The 16,632-nt window shown below is 46.3% G+C and overlaps 1 protein-coding gene across 1 annotated transcript in view; it reads right to left on the bottom strand.

Moving 5' to 3' along the window:
* Positions 1-16,632, bottom strand: part of CTNNA1 (catenin alpha 1) — a 505,233-nt gene that overhangs the window by 337,340 nt on the left and 151,261 nt on the right. Inside the window, exons 3-4 of the mRNA XM_069652692.1 lie at positions 12,619-12,814; positions 5,336-5,502 (exon numbers count right to left, since the gene is read on the bottom strand). Coding sequence (XP_069508793.1) covers positions 5,336-5,502; positions 12,619-12,814 — 363 coding nt within the window. The remainder of the gene's footprint in view (positions 1-5,335; positions 5,503-12,618; positions 12,815-16,632) is intronic.

Raw genomic sequence — 16,632 nt, 5'->3', positions numbered from 1 at the left:
TCGGGAAGTGGCTAAGGAGTTCCACTGTCGCACAGAAAACGGGGTCAGGACTGCAGTGGTCGCGTCACGGTGTTGCAAAGGGTCTGCAGGATTCTCTGGTCGTCTTCTTCAGTTACTTCAGCTTCCAGTGGTCTACTTGCTTTTCACTCCAGGAGCCTCACATTTTTTTTACACTTCCAGCACTCACTCCTCTCAGCAATTTACACAAGGTAGTGTTTGGCTGTCCAATCAGGACAGCCAGACCCCCAGTGGGAGCTTGTTCTATTCAGGCACTCTGGCAGACAATGGACAGGGGGTGGAAACTCCTCCCCCCACTTCCTGCATGCCCAGACACTCTGAAGCCTAGGCAGGGGACACCCAAGGGTTCCCACAAAAGGACGGACACGGACACACACACCTACCAGAATGGAAGAAGGGCTAACAAAGAAAAACCATGCTAGTAATGGCAAAAAAATATGGGAGGCCTCAAGTTAGTACTTGGGTGCCCCTATTGTGCACTACCAACAGAGAGAGGGGGGTGCTAGGTATCCTTTTGGCACAAAGGTGTGTGCCAATCTCTCAGACTACAAAGTTTTAGTAGAGATACTAAGTATCCTTAAGAACTGTAGTTACTCTAGGATAAAGAAAATAATCTCAAAGGATGACCCTGAGGGTCCCCCAGCAACACTGCCCATAAGGAGCTGTGTGCTGCAATAGTAACATACAGATGCCTTTAAGAGCTATGGCGGAAAATAGACTCCATAGAGAAGAGAGTTCCAAAAGACATAGCCCAGAAGAACGAATGAGTGGAAAAAGGGCTCCACTTATTCAAGAGTTCAGAAAAAGGTCCAGAAGTCCAGCAAAAAGTGCTGCGGGGTCTCACTAGGAGAGGGGATGAAGCATACAAATGATAAATCTCCCTAACAATGTCTCATTAAACAGGTGCATTGGCACATTTATGAAGTGGGTTATAAGGCGGGGAAGATGTTGGCGAGGTTGGAAAGAAGGTAACAGAGCAGCAACCAAGTGCGAGTAGTACAGACTGATATGGGGGAGGAGCTCACCAAGGCAGCAGAGATCACACAAGCGTTCGCAACATACTTTGAGGCCTTATAATGGTATCTGGAGGGTTCACCCCGGGCTGACCGGCCAAAGGTGATTGACACGATGGTCTTGCCGCAACTGTCGGCGCAGTAGAGAACAGGCCTGGAAGATAACATATCTGAGGAGGAGGTGGCTGCTGCTGTATCCCAACTCCAGTCTGGGCAGTCCCCAGGACCGAATGGTTTTTCAGTAGAGGTGTGGAAGAGATTAGGTGAGAAGGTGGTGGGACTGCTACATCGGTTATTCCAGCAGAGCAAGAGGGATGGTATACTACCTGAGGATTTAAGGGTAGCGCGCATGAGTGGTGCTTCCTATGCAGGGAAAACCACCAGAACTCTGCCTCCTATGGGCCTATTTTGCTTATAAATGGGGAAGCAAAAGTGTTAGCGAGGATTCTGGCTAACCATCTATTGGGTATTATCAGACACATGGTGCACCCGGACTAATGTGGATTTCTACCATTCAAATCTAATTGCATGAATACTTGAAGGGTGCAGATGGCTGTAGACAAGTCCTCTAATATTGAGGGCTCCCTGGCATTACTATCAGTCGATTTTGAGAAGGCATTCAACTCGGTGCACTCAGACTAGTTGTGAGACAACGCGGTGCATGGGGTTCAGAGAGTTACTTACGGTGGGTATGCTCGTTATACAATGTGCCGATGGTTAACAGGGTCTCTTCATGAAGGTTCCCCTGGGGCGTGGACAAGACAAGGGTGTGACCCCCTTCTCCTTTACTCTCTACATTGGCGGTGGAGCCACTTGTGGTGGAACAGAGGTCCAGCCCGGACTTGGTGGGTTTTCAATGACCATGGGGTGGGGAATAAAGGGTCTCCCTCTATGCTGACGATCTAATTATTTACATGTGGCATCCTCAGGGTTCATTCAGTACAGTGACACTAATGCTGCAGGAATACCAGGGATTCAGTGGCCTCAAGGGTAATTGGCAGAAGTCAGTCCTGTTTCCCATGCAGAGTGGGGAAGGGGCAATTCCACAGGCCGGCCTGCCTGTGTCAAGTGTCGACGGCGGGATTCAAATATCTGGGGATCCAGCTGAGCGGTCGCCCATCAGACTTTCTAGGAATAAATTTGCACCCGATAACAGACGTTTAAGCTCACTACCACCTATTGGTAGACCCTTCCAATGACTTTGTTGAGCAGGGGTGCCCTCTTTAAGATTTGTCTGCGTAGATTCCTGTACGTGTTGCAGAATGCCCCATTACCAATTCCCAGGTTGGATTTTCAGAAAATTGAGATGGTCCTCAGAGAGCTGCTGTGGTGGAAAGGGGGAGGGGGCTGGTGGTAGGGAGGGGGGGTAAAAGGTTGTGTACCGCCTTGGCTACTTTACAGTGGTCAGTGTGGGAGTGGGGGCGATATACTTGCCATGCTTGCAAGGGTATTACTGGGCAGCCCAATTGGGGGTGGTGAACAATTGGTTGCACAGGGAGCCTGGCCTGCCTCTTATCGCAGTGGAACAGGGCTGGAAGGCGGGGAACACCCGATGAAAGTACTGTATGGGGTGGAGGAGTTGGCACTTGAGTACGACAATGCATGTGCGATGTGGGGGGGGGGCCCCACTCTGAGTTAGCCTCTCTGGAACAACGCGCACCTCCCGGAGCTTCTCAGGATGGGACATTTAAAAAGTGGGAGGATGGTGGGATTCACACCCTGGCTGATCTAATAAAAGAGGTTTGTCTCCCTTCATTTAGGGTATTCTGGCACAGTAAAAGGTGTGATCTCCAGTGCTGCAAAGGCTTCAGATCTATGCAGTTAGCTCATGCAGTGAGAGCGCAATTCACAGACCTTCAGGAGATAGCACAGAACACTCCATTCGAGGCCAATCTACTTCCGGCAGGAAGAAATCAAGGTCATCTCTCCACCTTGTACCAAGTGGTGTCAGCCGAGTTATCCCATCTTCAGGGTAGGTGGGAAAGGGATGTGGGAGCACTGGACCCCAAAGAGTGGGTGGAGGCATCAATATCCCCTAGGGAAATTGGCATATCAGCCAGACTGCACCTCGTGCAATATAAGATATTGCAACAGGTTTATTGCCCCTGCACAATGTTGTACACGTGGGGGAGAGTCGCGAGTGACTATTGTCTGTGGTGCGGGAGGTCCAGAGGCACTTTTTTCCATATTGCGGTAATGTACACAGGTGCAGCTCTTCTGGGTAAAGTGAATCGATAGACTGACGGAAATAATGGGATCGGAAGTCCACAAAGAACCGAAATGTGTGCTGTTAAGGATATGCAGGAGGTGGGGTTTACCAAATATGAGAAGCAGTCACTGTCTGTAGCTGTGGGGCAGTATGGGGGGTGCACAGAACGGCCAAGGACTGGCAGATGGACAGGTCGAGTTGCGACAGGTCTTTATTGCCTCATCCATATCCGCAACATAGAGATTGACGAACAGGGGTGCCAGCAAGCACCCCCGTTTCAAACCTCTATTCATTGCGATGGATCTGGAAACGAGTCCATCCAGAGCCATCCTTACTATCACAGAAGTATCAGTGTATAGTCGTTTGATGAATTACAATATGGCCGGGTCAACATCCCAATTATTGTACTTTTTCCACAATCGTATTCTTCAGACACTGTCAAAAGCCACAGCATAATTGATGTAGCATACATATAATGTTCTATCTGGGTGTCGATGTGTTGCAGCTATAGGGTCCAGATATTCTGCAAAGTGCTGCACCAGTTCCTGCAACCGGTTTGCTGTTTTTGTCCAATTTGTTTTCTTCTGCCCACTTACTCAGCTGGTTCACGAGTATTGAGGAGAACATTTTACAGCTCGAATCAGCAAAGTGGACAGCAACTTCAATAGGGTATATCTAGAAAATGTAGAAGCACTACATAGTTTGATACGAACTATCCAAATCAAGCCACTATTTGAAGGACTGGACATGCTTAACCGATGTCCCAGTGAAGTGGTTGTGCTCAAAGGATGGAAATGTAGCAAGTGGATCTCTGCATTATATCGGGCTCTCAGCCCGAAAGGGAACACAGTGAAGTTAAAAAGCAGAAGTAAATACGATGGTGATTTAAGAGTGACTATAAAAAGACACTGTAGGAAACAATGTGTCTGCATATGAAGGTCTTGAAAGACTGTTTCAAGCCGATTCACTTTCAATTGCAACCTACATACCTCCATTGGTGCCTCCATTGGTAATGCATAAAACTGCACCTGAAGCAGCAGCACGCCCCAGATGTTTATATTCAAAAGCTGATTTTATGCAAATGGTGCGAGATTACATAGCCATTCGTGAGCTCTGGTGCAATGGACCGGACTACCTCGCATAGGTGACTGTCTGGGACATCCATTAGCTCCTTAGACACGTTTATTAGGCCTGACCCGCAGGTTCAGGTTGGTAACAAAGTTTCTATCCCTAGGAATTGTACTACAGATACAAGTAAGAATAAACTCAGGAGGTTTGCACAGCAGCGCCTGTCAGAAGATGAAGTAGTTTACTGTGTGTGGGATAAGTTCCTTCTTACTGTTGATTACCCTACATTTAAGACCACCCGATGATTGTCCACTGCATTTATCATAGTATTGTTACCCGCTATAAGGTGTGGCCATTTCTTTAACGTTTATCTTAGAGCAATATGTAACATGCAATTAAGTCAATACACTACAGCTCTGTACATGTATGGATACTGCAGAAGTCTAAATTGCTTCTATCAATTAGGTAATATGCAATTGCATGCATAAGATTACAAAACACGGTCGACAAAGTTCTTTAGAGGGTTACAATGATGTACATGCATTTTAAACTACAATGTTACTGTGTTCTTGTATCAAAATTGCACTAAAAAAATGCTATCAAAATACATCTCTTTAAAAATGCATGTCCTTGGTTTAGGCTGAGTCAAGCACACACCATGGCCTTTGAGCTCTGACCCTAGAGTGTTTTTTTAAATCCATGTCTAGACTTCAACTCAGCCTCCAGCATCAACAGACTCTTGTAAAACGACTGTGCCCTACTTTCATCTTGCGAGACTGTTGAGGATTATTGCAGGGAGCACAGGTTTAACCGTGTTGAAAACAAAACGTACAATACAATTGGTGGGCTATTTACTATTACTTTGCAGTACAAGTACAACCCGTTAATACTATAGGCCTCAGTTTGAGGCAAGCGTGCATGCGATTACTGACACACACCCAGCCATTGGAAGAAGAATTCCAGTGGGGACCACTGCAAGCAATACTAAGCAATAGGACAGGACAACAAAAAGCAACATAAGACTTACCACTTTTAACTGAACCAGTAGCCTGTAGACATCGGCCATGTCTGCCAAAATTAGCAATCGTGTGACAGCAGACAATAAGGCGCGCGCAGCTCGCACCATGTTCCCACGCTTTACTGAAGAGCATGGATCATCTGCAAATTCTCCCGACGCACTTTTCATCATATCTCCTACAAGCAAAAATGAAGGGTCAACATCTTATAATAGCTTTCATGCAGAGTTTATCATTTTCACTCGAATAAATCATGGGCAACAGTTGAGAGCAAGAAATTATTCTGCCTGGCTGCCCAAATGATTCCTGATCGAGCACATAAGCCAAAGAAATAGACCCAACACTTGCACAAATTGAGGATTAATAAAAAGACTGTTTCACGGCCTGTACCAGCCTATGCATTGTTTCTGCGTGGAACAGTTGCTAGAGAGAACGGAGCTCAGGTGTCTTTCTTCCCGATGTTAGTAGTGGCACCATTACTTTCCAATGGACAGCTTCCATGTACTGTGGTGACATTACTCACATCAAAGACAGTGCTGAGCTTGGAAGTTGTGTAACTTGGGAGGCTCCACCTTTTAGTGCCAAGATAGAAAGACAATTACTAGAAGGATGGAGGCTGCTGCATGGGGGATTAGGGAGGTACTGTGAGAAGTGCCTGACAACAGGAGATGGGGCTGGGCGATATATTGCATTTGAGATATATTTTCAAAAGAGATATAGGATTAGACCATATCGTTAAATTCAATATGGGATCCATTACTCACCGTAATCGTATTTCTGATGCTTGTATCGGCTTATATTCACATGCTATGCATAGGCCGACATCTAGTGGTAGCCGCAGAAGATTGAATTTTTTTGTTTTCGGAACGAGAAAAGGGACGTTGACAGGACGTGCTAGGAATACTATACCTAGTATGAGGTCTCCTGCACCCATGGTCCTTCATGCATTGTAGTCCCTCAGATTGTTTTGTTTCTGACATGAGGTGGCATGAAGTGTAGCACGAGTACAGGTGTGATAAAGCAGATAAGAGTAGATAAAGCCAGAAAACATCTAATCACCCTCTACTCCACAGGGGGTGAAGGGTGGGCGCATGTGAATCTAAGCAGATACAAGCATCAGAAATATGATTACAGTGAGTAATCTATCCCTTCTGAGGCTTGTGGATCTGCTTAAAATCACATGATATGCATAGATAAGCGAGCAGTGTCTGGAGAAGGTGGTGGGTTGTGAGAAGGTACAGAGCAAATAGACGTTTTAGCATTGCTTGTCCCACCTGTGAATCTGCTTTTGAATGTGTCAACGCAGTACTGCACTGGGACATGGTACCAGTGGGGTGCCCCCCCACCCGCAAGACAAGTCCAACGGCTGTTGAGGGGGAGGGGTTGGTGGTACAGGAGAAGGTTGAGGGGTCAGCACGAACGGTAGGGCCTGAACCAGAGGAGGGACCACCACCAGGAGAGCTGGAGAAAAGGAAGTAGTCCCCAGGAGATGGGGGGGGGGGGGGGCGATACAGCGCTGTCTGGGGGATAATCTTCACAATGTCCTTCAGGAGCCCCTTCATCTGACTGGAACGCATGAGGAAGCGTTCTTAGAAGCAGTCCTCACTAGCCGCCGGGTCCCTAGGAGCCCTGCCCTCTGAGGCGCTGGGCCTCTGCTCCTGGCCAAAGCACTGAGGTGCCTGGTGCATGTAGCTGTAGGGTTGGGATGGGTAGATTTACTCCTGCAGGGACCAAAACCCTGAACTGTAGGATCCGCTGGTGCTTCCAGAAGGAAGGGGGCTGGAATTGTCCTGCATAGCCCACTCGATGGGCGAAAGCACTCGTGGGCCCCGGGCCGGATTCAAACAGGCCACCTGCCTGGTAGGCTCTGCCACGTTCCGCTCTGCCATTTTGATGCCTTGTACCATGCCCTGGGCGTGACGTCCCGAGTCCAAAGAGTCCTCAGACACGAGAAGATACAGAGACGTCAACCTCAGAGAGGCCTCTGGTAGGTGCCCTGAGCCCTCGGCCAGATGGGCGGTAGTCTAAAAGCCCTGGATGACTGCCTCAGAGCAAGCTCTGGTAGGCTCAAAGCCCTCAGTAACTGTGAAGGTAGCCGTGCTGGATCTGGCTGAGGAACGACTCTTGGAGGTGGTACTCAACGATCCCTTACCCCCTGGGGTAGAAGAAGATAACTAGCATGATCTTCCGTCCGAGGACAACCTCGTAGGGCCCCTGGACCTCTCAGCTTGGAAGCCGGAAGCCTGGAAGGACTCCGGTCTGCCCCCGGACTTAGCGGAAAAGCCTCCAGGCCCCTCAGCTTGGGAGCCAGTAGCCTTAGAGGCCTTGGGCCTGCCAGAACCTGAATGTGAGGAAACCCAATCCGTGGGAACCCCAGGGAAGGAGTCTCTGCACTGTGGAGCCATGCTGAACAGCGGTCCTACCTTGTCTTGATGAAAGGTCCCAGAGACTAAGTCCTTTAGGTGGAAAGGGTGAGAAGTGTGGAAGATCTCACTACACCACGACAACAGATTCTTCCAATGCTCTGTGACTGAGATTGCTGCAGGTCCCACATGCGGTAGTCGGACCCCAAACACCCACGACAGAGTGCATGGGGGTCCGAGGTCAGGAATGAGCAGTCGCAAGAGGTACACCTCGTGAATCCTCCTGCGGCAACATGCACCAGGGAGGTCAGGCATAGAAGGGAAGTCAAATAAAAATTGAAAAAAACCCAACAGGAGAAAGCCGTAAAGTTAAAAAAGATCTCTGCACCGTATGCCAGGCCTGACACTGTCCGTGCGGAAAAAGGGACTGAGGCAAGTCAACGGATGGGGTGGGGGGCCTTGGCGGGGTGTTCCCACGACCCAGGCTGTGCCCCCACGCCTTATGTTTGACTTAAAGGAAAAGCTCTTTTTCGCTACCAAAGGTTCCAGTACCATCCCCATGTTGGGGGATGCCAACAAAAATGCAGGGACGGGACGTACGAGTATGTAGTTGGCTTACAACTAAGCATTTAAACCACAAACAATATAGAGCTATATATCGTATATCACCATTCCGCCCAAAAATATCGACATGACTTTTTTTGGTCCATATCATCCAGCCCTAACTGGAGCCTGAAGTTATTTAAGGATCTGGTGAGGGGAGCAAAAAAACAGTCTTGTTGCAGGACTGGGCACTTTCCTTAGAAAGGTGAGAGGGAAGCCCTCCATGTAAAACACATATCATCCTATAGTGAAAGTGTATGGATTTCTGTGGGAAGGAGGCGGCTATTAAGAATACATTTGACTTCAGACTGATTAAAGAGGGCATAGTAGAACATAATTTGCCATGACAAAAGAAATTAAAAACCCTGATACCTTAAAATAGGCAAAGGTTGATTTAAGGTTCTTGCAGGGAGATGTTTCCCACAAACAAGCAAAATACTTCCGCTCATGTTTGTATTAGAACACCTACAGCGTGGGTTTGTAGCAGATTCAAATGCACTTCTTTGGTGTGCTGTTTTGATTAGTTCATGGTGCATCTCAAGCAGCTGCACATAATTCCCTAACATTTCAACACTGTTTGTACTGTCAATTCTTGAGAAATGTTGTGTCCTATAAAAACGGGTTATGCAATATACTATTGATTGCATCAATGTGTTCCAGAGAGGTTTTATGGTACTCTGATTCATAAACTGACCAGGTATAACAGCCAGGTTGGTTAAGCATTCCTGTCAGCCCTTAGACCTGCCCTCATTAAAGGCGGTGGGAGGTAGTTTATAAAAGCAAACCTCCACATCCATGTATACTGGTTTGCAATTTATTAGGCAATACATTTGGGCCATACTGGTGATGTTATCTCACGCAAAATGGTAGCGTTTTCCTTGTAGCTTTTATTCACCTGTAGGATTGACAAAATGACACCAACTCCAAGGGTTGCATCAAGTGAAATATTTATTGAAGGTTGCAAACCGAGGCAAGGTCCGTGGGTAGGAATTCTTCATCCTTCTAGCTTTCTCCCCCCCAACCCCCCCCCCCCCCCCCCCCCCCCCCCAAGTCTTCGCTTTGTACTTCTGGTTGAGTAGGGGTTTCTTTATTTACTTCTACTCCGGATAGGCCCACCATTCATCAATTCTCTCGTCCTGCTGCCAGTCGTCCTGCAAGGCAAACAGTGCATCAGTATCACTCCTTCCTCCTCTTATATCACTTCGCTCATTTCCCATCCAATAAGATCTCCTCTTGCTTGGGGATCCCTTCTCCCTTTTAACTGTGTAAGCCCCGCCATCAGGCCTACGACGTCTGCTCCACTGAACCATCCACAGAGGTAACTAGCATTGTTGTGCTTTATTTGGTTGTTTCCTCTGGGGGTATATGTGCGTGAGAGGATAGCAAGCGTGTCAGACAGCGGTTACTGCATCAGCATTAGGAATCCTGTCTCACATGCTGCTCTCTGGGACAGTGGTGTACATGATAGGACGGCTTCCAGTTTTCATGTGACAAGCGGCGTTCGGTCGCCCGACGGGGAGGCTCGCTGAGCTTATGTTACCGGTCGTGGTGTCACTCCCAAAAGGTGGCACTCTGCGGTCCCAATTGCAACGCTGCATGGTACATGCCCCAGTGTAAAGCCATAGGGTGCATCAATGTCCTCACATTGTCTTTAAAGGTTCGATATTTCTGGGCACCAACCAGCCCCTTCTATTAATACCAGTTAAGCTGAGACCCAAAGTCATTTCATCTTGCACATTGCTACTATTCCACAATGCCTTATTTATGAGACCCCTTTCCCCATTTATCTCAAATGACATTCTGAACCACCGATTCTCTAAACTCTGGCCTGGTGGACAGATCTATGGAAGGGCAAGGACAACTCCGCGAGCTGTAGCCAATCCAGTTCAAGGTAGCTGGACGAGTGGTCAAGACGAAGTCTCAAGAGGGATGAGCCTGGTAAGGGGCCCTCAATGAGTACACAGTGAAAAGTCAAGGAACACACTTCGACAAACAGTTATACAAATATTTTTAATTATGGCCATAGAAGACTATGAAAAATGACTACTAGCATGTAATATCACACAAACTAAATACATGATACATCTATACAATCACCGGAGTAGGACAAAATACATAACATACCCCTGCAAAGGAAGGCATGCATTAGTATGCAGCGCTACAGGTCCACAGAGATACAACACCAACTTTAGTAGTCCACGCCCAAGATGTATTGGACCTTGTGCCCAAAAGTGCAAAGTTCCACACAGTTTTGTGAGACGGGAAAAGGTTAGTGGAGGGCTTCTGGAGTCCCATGACGAGTACCAAGTGTTGGAGGACTAGTTGTACTAGTGAATAAGTCTCCCCACTTTCGGAATGCTTGCGCAAGCAAGCACTAGCAAAGACAAACTAACAAAAGTTCAAGGTTACCAAACTTTTAAAAGGGTGATATGGGGTTCAGGTAAGTACTGCAACTCACCCCCCATACTCTAGATTCTTCTTACGACTTGGCAAACTACAGAAGGTCCAAGCTCCGGTCCTCTGTGCCCAGAGGTTGCAGGTTCGAACACTTCTCCAGTCGGTGACAAATGCAAAACAGTGATATCTGCAGCACAGTAACCCAAACTCCGAGTTGATCAGCAACTGGGTGATCCAGGGGCACTTCCGAGGGGCTTTCTTCACAGGACTGAGCCGACATCAAGGTTGATTGTTCCCACCACCCTGAGGGCATCTTCTCACTGTTCTGGAAGCTGGACAGGATACTTGGCTCCTTCAGGTGTCTTCCAGGACCTCTATGGAACAGATGCAGGGGTCTCTTATCCAAAAGGCAAGCAAGAGTCGAAACTCCCACTAGCCAATCTAGGATCCATTCAGGACCACTGGTGGCAAAGCTCATGCATACCATTCAGACATATGGAAATTAATTTGTGGATTTGGACCAGACAGTCCCAATCCACTGCCTGGCAGCAAACACACATGGACCTGCAGTAGCCGACGAAAGGCCTAAGCTTTCCCGGACACTGAAAGTCCATATAAAGATGTTCCTGTACTCAGAGGTCAGGAAGAAGGGTTAGTGACAATATAGCCAAGGGATAAACGAAAAACATTGTGGCACAGCCATGTTTGGACACTAGCCACAGTAAATAGCCAAACGCAGTAAAACCGTTAAGGTACAAACAAAATACACCAAAAAAAAAAAATAGCAAAAAGTAACTGCTGCCACCAGCTTGTCCCTTAGGTACACGTAAAGTAACCATAAATACCATCAGTGTTAGTCTAGGACAAAACAAAAAGTGTGCCCCATTGTAACTGCATAGTAAGATGCATGGTCTCGGGAGGATAGCTAATGGGGCAACGTGCTTGCATTGGAAGCAAGATGACACGGAGCACCACAGATTCGATCCCCGGGTCTGCGCTTAGAAACCTCTGGATATTAAGCGTGTTATAAATAATTTAACATATGTCACTGTACAATGACAAAAAGTTACCAAAAGTGAAAACAATATAACAAGACTAAGGGAGACAATGTTTCCCAGTACTGACAGCCTGAAGTACATGTCAGTTTCGCCATGACAAATAAGCAAACGCCAGTGACGCTGAAGGCTTCACTTCACTGTAAAAAGTTCATGTCCGATTCAAAAAGAGAAACAACATTTTTTGGGAGGGGGTCCATACAAATGGAAGGAAAGGTGCTCTAAAGAGAAATCTTTACGAACAACCGCCTCTCCAGATACTAGCGGTTCATAGTGATAATTTCGACTACAAAAATCAAAATGTCGAAAAAAAAATGTCGACTTTTTTTCAATGCATTTTTTTTCGAAATGGGGGGTTCCCCCCAACCCCCCCTTTTTTGAATTTTTTTATACATTTTTCCCTTTTTTTTAACTCCCGAACCCCTAAAATAAATATATAATTAAAAAAAACGAAAGTCGACATTTTTTTGTCAACATTTTTGTCTGGCGACATTTTTTTTCGAAATTATGACTGCCCACCGATACTAGCAGGTAGCACCCTAAAGTACTTCATTTACCATAAGTCCATGAATGCGTATGCATGAGATAGACTGGTGGGAAACAAATTTTAAAAATGCCATCACCCAGAAAGCAGGCAAAATAAACGTTACCTTACATTTGTAGACAAATCACGTTAGGAGAAAATTAACAGAAATGGTAAAGGGTATTGTAAAAAGAAGGTTTTATTGTGGTAACAATGTTTCAAAGTGAATTTGAAATGGTTTAAAGAATACATTTAATTGCTCATTATAAAAAGATGCGACTCTGAACCTCCATCACAAGTTCAAAAGCTAGAATACATTAATAACAATACCCCATATATAAATTGTCACTTGCCTTGTTTGCGGACATCTTCAACGGCTGCAATGAGTTCCTCTTTAAGAAACTGGCTGTCCTTTGCAATTTTGTCTCCCTTCTCCAAAAAGTTCTCCGTTGCTTGTTCAACGGACGCAGCTAAAATGTGTGCCTTTTTTGAACGGCCCTTCTTTTTATTGGAAGGTCCCTTACTACTGGAGTTCACCAAAGTGGTAACCTGCAAGTGAAAATGTAAAAGAAAGTTACAAAAGCGGACCAGTCAGAAAGGGCGGAATATACACTATACTAGCAATGGCTGTCTGCGCATTACATCATGGCTAGGGCAGATTTTCATTTTTGTTGCTTTTCAGCCTCGTTCCACAAGACCCCCCCAGTAGGTTTTCTATTTTGTGTTCTCATCCAGGTTTTGGGCGAGGCCATTTCATTCTAACCTACTACTGCAATTGCTTTTGAGTAGCACGGACAAGTCCATATGTTTGTGTCTCCCTTTATACGTTTTGGTTATTACAGCTAGTCTCTGTGGCTAAAAGAATAGGGGGCCTCTGTCCCACTATCAATTACCTAGGATAGATCTTCCAGCCAAGCCTTGCATTTGTACAAGGCTGCCATATATGTATGCGTAGTAGCGGAAATGGCTACATATTGTTTAAAGCTAAGCCTTTGTGAACCACAGGCTTTGATAGCAATCTGCCTCTGGTTTGGGAGTAGGAATTCCATAGAGGGGTTGAAGGTATATACTGCGTTTAGGTAATTAAGTACTTTTGAAACAGAACAGCATAACAATAGCAAGTGCATTATAAAAGCAGAAAATGGCATAATCCACACACAATGCAATTATTGTATGCGCACTACCTGGTGGTAGGCACATTCCATATCAAAAAAGGGGGCTGGGGGATGCGCGATATTTAAGCCATTGTCATACAGGTACACAGAGACAACCCGAACAGTCACAGAATGCCTAGACAGCTCGACAGCAGGATTGGACACTCCACAGTTAAAAATGGTTGCAGAGGGCTGGAAACATAACACTGCCACAGGCCACCAAAAGACGAGACATTTCAGAAAAAATTACCAAAACATAATTAAAAAACATTTTACATTGTCACCAAAAAAGTGTTACAATGTAAATGTGTATTTACGTTTGCATTAAATTAACAGGTAAGCGCTACGATGTTCGCCTTTGCCCTGAAACTCAGAGGACTAACTTAATACAAGAAATAGTTCCATAGGCGGGGGGGGGGGGTGGTTTACCCCCCCAGTCACTTTAGAAGAGTTCTCGATGGGTAGAACATGTACATAGATATAAACGGGACAAAGTCAATAGGCAACATGAATGTATGACGAAAAGGAAGGCAAGTGCCGGATGTACAACACAGTTGCTGATTTGGAGGCAAACAATGTTGGGGAGAACCAGAGGAGATCCTAAAGAAGAGTTACTGAGGACGGTTCAAGAACCAGGTGCCCCAGAAGAAAATGCAGTATAGCAGGAGAAGCCAATAGGAAACTGTTGTTGAGACGGGCCTGCAAAGCCTCCACGCGGAACCACAGCAAACCCGGAGGGTGAGCATCTCGATTAACCCACCAACAAAAGACCCAGAGGAAGGTGCTAGTGGTCTTTGCTTCCTGAAAGTCAGGTCCAAGGCGGCTAAACCAAATCGGGAACAGAGGAGGCTTCTTTTCTTGGTGATATTTACAGGATGTAGCTCCCAGGTACTTGAACCCTGTGCCAAAGAGGACTCAGGAGTCAGGAATGAAAAGGCACAAGCTTGCAACGTTTTTGGTTAAAGACTTATTGAAAATAAAAGGTGTTGGGAAAAGGCCTCTTTGACCCTGCTCTAAAAAGAATTTCCCTACCTAAACCAAAAACGAAGATCTGTCTGCGTCAGGATGTCAAAAACAAAAAACTGTTGGTGTCCAAAGTTCTATTCTGACCCTTACATTATAAACTAAAGTATAAGGTGAATAGGGAAATGTCCTTAATCTTAGACGAGGGTTGATAAAGGAAAAAGGATGAAAAAAAAAGTTTCTTCAGGGAAGAAGATTCTTGGCTCCAGAGGGTAGTTCCCTTCCCATGGATTCTTCTTTGCTCCTTGAGGTTTTTATACACAATAGTTTAGGTCTCTCCTGGCCACCTACCACAGTTGCACACAAGCTGTCTGGCTTTACAATTTTAGTTTTCTTTCAGGACGCCTGGGATTTCTCTCTGAAGTGATGTGGTGTGGTTTCTTCTTTCTTGATTAACACAATCCTTTCCAATTGCCTGATATACTCTCCTGCCAGGAGTTCTGGTTTCACGCACTTGAAATTGCCTGGTATACTCTCCCGCCAGGACTTATGTTTCATTCAGAATCTTTGCCCGCTCCCAAAGTTGCTTATATATAATATTGGATAACATATCACTTTGATGCATTATCCGCTCACTGCTTCTGCATAGTGTACATTCATACAATAGAAGAGGGTTGCTTGAGACTGAAGGTTTTTTTCAAAAATGTATCTTATTCTCATTTAAATGATTCCCCAGTGTTCTCACTCAGCGTGTCCCTGCCGTTTCTGGGTGGCCTCTCCGGTCTTTGCTGGCACTCTCTCGCGGTCAGCTGACAAATGATTCCGGTCAGCCTCCTTCTCGCGGCTGCCTTTCCATCTTTTGTGGGTCCTGCGCGGCTTCCACTTGACACGCCAGCTCTTAGCTCTGGTAAGTGAAACGCTGCTTTCCTTCATCTGCGAACACACTGGCTTCTGGAGTTCCCACAGCAATTTACAGCTCAGCAGCTTCTTTCTCCGTCGGTGAGCCTTGTGGCCCCACCATGTCGTCCCCACTCAATTCTATGCCCATCCCATAGAGGTGCAGCCCTTTCTCGCCAGACCTCACAGCAGCTGTCCTTCATTCTTGGATTGAACCATTTAAATTTCCCAAGCACAGGCGTATGCCAGGAAACACTAGAGCGCTCATTTGGCTTGTGGCCTTTTTTGCTCCATTTTCTCTTCCTTGTTCCAGTACTCTGAGCATTCTGGGAGCCGAAGTCCATTGCTGAAAATTGATTTATGGAATTTGAATAAGCATTTTCAAAATGGTTTGATGACAAGTTAGTTCTGTATGACAAGTGGAACTGAAAAAGGGGCTGAAAAAGGGGATTTCAGACTGGCAAGGTTGGTTCATAGATTGCCTAAAAAGAACTGGGAAATCCCTTTCATTCAAAGGAGTAAATGAGGTTTTCAGATACAGGGAGGTTATGTTCAAGGGAAAATGGGGGATACCATGTCTCAACCAATGGAGCCATGACCTCTCCCCATAGGCTGGCTCCTCCCATATGATCCTCCCTCCCATCCCCTGGCCACATGGAAGGTGGTTACTGTTGTAAAGTGCTTGTCACTGTATGGAAGAGTTGGTGATGTCATGTGGAATGTTTGGTGTTGAATGATGTGCGAGTGTTCCAGACAAGGTTGGTTAAGCCTGGGTGATGGGACACAGTGGTTCTGTTCAAGCTGTCTTACTGTAACTTGAAATAAAGGTGTCTGAAGAAACATAAGACTACAGAAGGTGCTTTTTAACACTGGCGATGAGGATTAAAGAAACAAGAACCTGCGCAAAGTGGATGAAGAAGAAACTGCTGAGGGGGGAGCAGCAGGAGAAGAGAAGGAACCACTGCCCCCCCAGAGACACAGAAGTCCCATCACCCGGTGAAGTAGAAGCTGTAGCAAATGAGTGGGGAAGTGAAGAGATGCCCCAAACAGAGGCCCCAAAAAGGGAGAAGTATTGAGGCTTGAAGTAGAAGCTGCAGCACAGTGCAAGGGAAGGTGAAGTTAATCACCAAAAGCGAATCCCTTTGATATAAAAAGTACCCAGGGGTGCAGCGCGCAAGAGATTGAGAATTAAGGAAAGCCTTAGTGCAGCCCCTGGGTGCCAAAATAGAAGAAAGGGCAGCCCACCCAAAGGTCCAGGGGGTATCAAGATAAGAGAAGCCCCAGGACTGAAGCAGACCCAAAAGTAATAAGTGTGGGACAGTAACAAAGAACAGGGGGAAGTTAAGAGATGCC

The sequence above is a fragment of the Ambystoma mexicanum genome, chromosome 3p (assembly GCF_040938575.1).
Source record: "Ambystoma mexicanum isolate Mex_15411 chromosome 3p, UKY_AmexF1_1, whole genome shotgun sequence".
Taxonomy (NCBI): Eukaryota; Metazoa; Chordata; class Amphibia; order Caudata; family Ambystomatidae; genus Ambystoma; species Ambystoma mexicanum.
The sequence above is the reverse complement of the archived record's forward strand: the minus strand, read 5'-3'. Positions and strand labels throughout refer to the sequence as shown.